This window comes from Belonocnema kinseyi, chromosome 4 (assembly GCF_010883055.1).
Source record: "Belonocnema kinseyi isolate 2016_QV_RU_SX_M_011 chromosome 4, B_treatae_v1, whole genome shotgun sequence".
In the NCBI taxonomy this organism is placed as follows: Eukaryota; Metazoa; Arthropoda; class Insecta; order Hymenoptera; family Cynipidae; genus Belonocnema; species Belonocnema kinseyi.
Genome location: NC_046660.1, coordinates 69,283,020 through 69,289,778, shown reverse-complemented (window position 1 = coordinate 69,289,778; position 6,759 = coordinate 69,283,020). Strand labels below are relative to the sequence as shown.

Sequence of the window (6,759 nt, the reverse complement as noted above, 5' to 3'; positions counted from 1 at the left end):
CAGCCTTGGAGGAGATTATGTTGAGAAATAAAAAAAAAATTCTTAAAAACGTTGTTTTTCTTGGTCAGGCCGGAAACTTATCAATCCACCCTCGTATATAAATATATTGTATAAAAATATACAAGATTGTTTAATCATTAACAAAGATTAGCTTTTATGGCAGTCAGAATGACCCTTTTTGTTAGGACAGGTTACGCTTGAAAAATGAACCGCTCGTTTTGGAGTCATACAATTTCAACTCACGAGATAAATTTATGTCTTCAATACATAGAAACTTGTCTCAAAGATATAGAGTCAAGTCTGGCTTTGTCTCAAAACTTATTTTCAACAAAATAGTAAGACTTTCGGCAAAAAATTCTTTTTTATGCAAAGAAAAAAGAAGTTTTGAATAAAAAGTTCATATTTCAACGAAAGAAATGAAATCTTAATTAAAATTATAAATCTACGATAACAAAAAAAATTAACAAAAGAATTGAACTTTTAACTAATTTTCCAACCTTAAAAACTTATGTTCAACTAACATGATAAATATTTAACTAGAATACTTAAATTTTAAACCGAATAGAAGAATTTTTAGACAAGAAGATGAAATTGTAAAAAAAAAATAATTTTCTACAAAAAAAAGTTTCTTTAAAATATGTGGATTTTTAATTAAATAGTTTAATTTTTAATTAAAAGAGACAAATTTTCATTCAAATTTTTGAATTTGATACAAGAAAAGATGAATTTTCAAACAAAAATGGACATTTAAATTTCCAGTTGAAGGAATTAATTTTTAATGAAACTGATGAATTTTCAACTAAAATGATGAATCTTTAACTGGAATAGTTGAATTTCATACTAAAAAGATGGATGTTCAACCATAAAGATTAATTTTCTACAAAAAAGTAAATTTTTCAAAAAGTACAAGGAAAAACTACAACGAATAATGCAGATTTTCAGCAAAATAGTAAAAAATTTTTACTGGAATAATTAAATTTTTAGTAATTCGAATTGCAAGAACATGAAGTTTTAACAAAAAAGTTGTAAAAATTTCAAAATTATTTTTGGCAACAAAAATATTTTTGTAAAATATATGAAACATATAATTATGAATTTTCCGTATACTTTCCTAAATATATATATTCATTTAACTTCTATTCTAATTTGCCTACAGATAAGATGTTTTCAGATTTTTCTAACTTTTTTGTTACAACTTCAAGTTCTTTGAATTTAAAAGGAATCTTTTTACGATTTATACTTATAATGTGTTGTGATATGGTGAAAAAAGCTTTAAAATGAGCCCAAGAACATTAAAAAATGTTGACTATTTTGGAAGTTATTGAAAATATAAATAACATTGAAATTTACACTATTGTTACAATGTCTACCTAAAAAGCTAGACAAATTGGCTTCACCCTTGGCTCATTTTATACAGAATCAATCTGGTATAATTTGAATTAAAAGAATTCGTTCAGACACAAAAAAAGAATTGGTCTAAAACTTTTGCTCGGCAGGGTCAGTTAAAGTAGAAATCATATTTTTATGATTTTAATATCTTCTTACACGTTTATGATCACGACAGGTAAAACGGCGTTTACTTGTTTCAAGGCGAGCCCTGTCTTTACTAAGACGATGTTTACTTTTTCACCAGATGAGCCTTGTCTTGGCTGAGATGGTCAAACCTTGTTTGGCTCATAAATGAAATTAAAATTGATAAATGAAAAATTTGTTATTATTAGATTAGTTATTAAAAAAGAAATCAGAATCTGTGGGTCTGAACGAGAACTTAAAAATTTTCTTTAAAGAAATAAATATTGTAACTTTCTAAAAGCATCTCCTAAACCGTTAAAAATACGTAAAAAACATTTTCGGTATCATCGTCAAACAAGTATAATGCAAATGAAAATCCGTAAATATGTTGCTTGAATATACATATATTTTATAAAAATATACAAGATTGTTTAATCATTAACAAAAATGAGCTTTTATAACAGTCTGAACGACCCTTTTTGTTAGGACATGTAGACACTCGAAGTTATAAACCGCTGGTGTTGGAGTCATAAAACTTCAACTCAAGAGATAAATTTATGTCTTCAAGACATAGCAACTTGTCTCCAAGACATAAATTGAAGTCTGGCTCCGTCTCATAACTGAGAAATTTCCCAGTCGAACTTTTTGACTGGGGCAATTCAAGTCGAACTCGAGTCCAGGCATTTTTACTCGGGTCGGAGCGAAATGGGACAAAGGTACTTCTCTTTAATTTGAAGTTTCATAATATTAAAGTAACAATTAACAGTGAAGGTATCCCCTAGGAATTTATTTATTAATAAACGATAAGCGATTTAAGAAATTACAAAAATTTTAATTTTAATTTACTCTACTATCATTTTTAGACCCAATCTATCAGTCCTTTTATCATAAGCTACTTTTTCTTCAAAATGCAGGATAATTCTCACTTTTTCCTAGCATTGGATGAAAATTTTGTGATAAGATACCCGCAAGCGAATTGTGAAAGCCTTTGTCGTGGGCGTTGGTTGAAATATTCATCCTTACCCCCTAGAACCTTACCCAGATAATGCCACCGATGGACGTCACTCGTCTAGGTTCTGCCGTCGTAAAACCTTATTCTTCTCTGCCCTTTCTCCTTTTTTTTGTTGCTTTTTTTGCTTCCTCCGTGAAATTGGAAATTGAAATTGAAGATCCTCGTCTTCGTGACCTGGCTTGACCTCAGCCTCCTCATAGGCGCGTTGTCTGTCCTCAACAGTGGCATCAGCATGGCCAAATTTTATTTCAACTAGCACTACTCGGTTTAAAACCGATTAATTTCGAATTTATTTACGAGCTCTCAGTCTTTTTCCTATTCCCCAATTACTCCTTCGCCCGTCTTCAAAATTTTTTTCTTTTTTCCCCCGTTTTCAAGAAACTACTCTTTTTTCTATTTTCTTCTTAAATGTAAATTAAGATAATGGAACCCAGAGATAAAATCCAACAATTTTTGGTGAAAAATTCCTCTTTCTTGGTTGAAAATCAACTTTTTTAATGAAAATTTAAATATTAAAAAAAAACCGTCTTTTTGGCATAAAATTCAACTATTCTGTTAAGTCTTGTTTTTGTTAAAAATTTAACTTTTTGTTGAACATTTGCCTTTTCGGATATAAAATTAATCCTTCAAGGTTATCAGTTCGACTTTCTTGGTTAAAAATTAACATTTTGGTGAAGATTGAAATAATAAGTCATATTTTTGGTCGAAAATTTCACTGTTTTGTTAAAAACTTGCCTTTTTTAAGCAAAAATCATCTTTTTAGATTAAAGTTCGTGTTTTTTGGTTGAAAAATAACATTTTTTGTGAAAATTGAATCGTTTTCTGAAAAAATCATCTTTTTCTCTAAAAGTTGAAATATTTTCTTTAGAAATTTATCTTCTTTGATCAAAGCGTTAACTCTTTTATTGAATATTTGCCTTTTCAGATGTAAAATTTGTCTTTTTGAATTGAAAATACATCTTTCTTGGTCGAAAATTGGAACTTTTTTGTTAAAAACTTGCCTTTCTAGGTAGGCAATTCATCATTTTGTATATAAAGTTAATGTTTTCGGATTAAAAATGTAGTTTGCTTGGATAAAAAATGACTATTTTGGTGAAAATGTAACTATTTTCTAAAAAAATTGTCTTTTTGGCATCAAATTGAACTATTTTGTTTAAACTTCGCCTTTCTCTGTTAAAACGATTTATTCATTCAAAATTCATCTTTTTAGGTTAATAATTGAACTGACTTACAAAATATTTGTTGTTTTTGCTTGAAAATTCAACTATTTGGTTGTAAATAAAACTGGTTAAAATTAATATTTTTTAAATTCAGCTATTTGATTAAAAAATAATCTTTTGAGTTTAAAAGTCAACTGTTTTTGATTGCACGAAAAATATTCGAAAATTAATCATAATACCCCTATATTCCTAAATAAATAAAATTTCTATTTCAGTTATTTCCTTTCTGGTATAGTTTTTCCATTATTTAAAAAAGTATGGTGTTACTTTTATTTTAATTTCCGAATACATCGATATTTGATGTTTTTCTTGCAATATATTTTTATTAAAATGAAAATTTTTCTTGAACTTGGGCTTGTAAACCTCAACATTTTGTTAAAGCAACAATAAAAAAATGCGTGCATACAGAAATTCCTAGGTTGATATTTCTGTTGCGGATCCCCTGAAGGTAGTTGTGGTGCCAAAAGACAGATATATAATTGATTTTTTCTGACCATCTTTTCTTACCAATTGTTGAAAAAAGATTGCATCTTAATGAATGGCAGCTTATTTTTCCGGATTATTTAGTTATTTTCAAAATTGAAAACAGTAGATTTGTAGATGTTTCCCCGAAAAAAAGCCGTTATTTATTAAAATGAAATCATTTTTCAAAAATTGGTAAGAGGCAACGACAGAAAAAACTCAGCTGCAAAAAACATGGTTAAAATTATAATTTTTCGTGTGAATTTTAATATTCGGTATAAAATATAATGGTTGTTATTTAGAATGACATCAGTTATAATATTTTAATTCCTAAAATCATAGAAAAACTTTTTTTTCAGATGTCTCACTTTCTGCACGACAACTGCCTGAAGGAAAGGAGAAACTGATATAACGTCTTTCATAATTTATATCATTGATTTCTCTCCAGTTATAATATTTGTCATATGTACTAATGATGAACGAAAATAAAATGTCCATTGGTGATTATATCTCATTTGTTTCCTCTAATCAATCTTACAGACTTCTAACCGAATTTCTCTTTATATTTCAGGTGGTGCTAGTTTTCATTTTGAGCATAGCTTCGCTTATAATATATTTCATCGATGCCTCCAGGTGACTACAGAATTTTTAATGAATTCCTATAAGATTTTTTTACTATAATGATATGATTCCTTAAATTTTTCTCATGTTTAAAAATTCCTGACACTCATTTTTATTGATGTGTTTCAGCGAGGAGGTGGAGCGTTGCCAGCAGTGGAGCAACAACATTACTCAGCAGATAGACTTAGCTTTCAATATATTTTTTATGGTCTACTTTTTTATACGCGTAAGTACCATGCTTCACCTTACATTTTTCAGTAAAAGTGGGAAGAACTATGTAAATTGAATCGTGTATGTATAGCGTTCAGCGAATCCAGTTTATGCGTTGAGTGTCGATAGTGCGAGAATTATTGTACGGTGCTCACACCTTGAGCCACTAATAATGCAAAAGTGGATTTACATTGTCACTGGTGTGCGTGCTGATGTTGCACCGGAATAACAACCCTTGAATAGCAGATTAAATTTACTATTCTATGGTATGGCAATATACCGGTATATTTTAAGGAATCAATTTCAGACAATTTCTGAAGTGCGAAGACAATTTATGGGACATTCAAGTTTGATATTCCACCTGTCAGGAAAAAGGATCTAAATCCAGGAGTAGCACTTGCTTGTACAAAAATATATATAACTCAAAATAAACTGATTATATTTCTTCTACAAATAATATTTTTTAAACAGAATTAACTTTTATGTGTAGACGTGATTTCATTTTTGCAAGCACATGGATCTGAGGCTTCACAGACCACTTTATATATTTATATCTAATTGAATAAGTAAAGAAGTTTTTGTTATTTAGTTTATAAAAGTATATGAATGGAGATTGGAATAAGGAAGGAATTAATAAATTTTATTATCTTTAATTATTATTTATCTTTTACATCAGTGGCGAGAGCAACTAACATATCAGCAGCATAGTGCGGTTTATGAGACCGCATTTTATATTTTCCCTACGCAATGTATTTTCTAAATGGTGTATATGGGGCATTATTCCTCAACTGCCCCAACTCAAAAAGTCATGTTTTTCGATTATCTCTAAATTCTGGGAATATGTTCGCCTACCCAACAGTAGTTAATCCATAAACTTATAGACCAGGATTACCAACCCTCCCCAAGTGAGGGGGGGTTGAATTTTCAACCCCAATGTCTGCAGGGGTAGTTTCAAACGCCTGTAACTTCCTTTCTAATTACGCGATTTAAAATTTTTATGAGGGTTTTGGAAAGTTCTTTTTACACGCTTTTATCCTATTTTATTATTTATAGCAAAAAAAGTTGTTTAAACAATTTTTTCAATAAATTAATTGTTTATTTAACTTTTTTCGCAATTTAGGCATCTACGATTTTTTTTTAAATAGTCTCAAAAGAAAGCTTGACTTTTTTACTGTGAAAAATGTCTAATAAGAAAGTGGACAAATTGAAATTCATTGAGTTATAGAGTCGGTTGTAGAGGGAGTCCTCGCGCTCGCACTCGGGCGTTATGCGGCAGCATACCGCGGAACAGTTTTCAAGTATGCCATTTTTTTGTATTACTCACATTGATCCAAAATTGCATGAAGTCATCGGAAAAAACTATCCAGTAATGTTAACCAGTAAGTTTAAAGAAGTTAAAAATTTTTAACGTTATTATGAAAAAATACTAAGTAAAAAGCACTTTCTTAAAAATGAACAGTATTTTTCTGAAGATAAATGATTCCTCACTATTATAATTTATTATCCGACAATAATTGGTTATTGCTCTTGCAATTTTTTAAAACAAATACATGATTTAACCAACTTCTCACGTATAAAGTGTTTCAGTAAATAAAGTACTAACGGATTAGTAATTAACGTCTGTCGTCAGCCTACATCCTATCAAGTTATAGTTTCCAGAGTCTACCACGTGGATGTGACAGTGCGATTTTAGACTCCTTTTATCTGCAAGATGATTCGGGG

The 6,759-nt window shown here is 29.5% G+C and overlaps 1 protein-coding gene across 6 annotated transcripts in view; it reads left to right on the top strand.

Moving 5' to 3' along the window:
- Positions 1-6,759, top strand: part of LOC117171182 (calcium-activated potassium channel slowpoke) — a 294,278-nt gene that overhangs the window by 93,965 nt on the left and 193,554 nt on the right. For all 6 annotated transcript variants that reach the window (XM_033358248.1, XM_033358252.1, XM_033358250.1 and 3 more), the window contains exons 2-3: positions 4,778-4,839; positions 4,957-5,053. In XM_033358248.1, the coding sequence (XP_033214139.1) occupies positions 4,778-4,839; positions 4,957-5,053 (159 nt within the window). The remainder of the gene's footprint in view (positions 1-4,777; positions 4,840-4,956; positions 5,054-6,759) is intronic.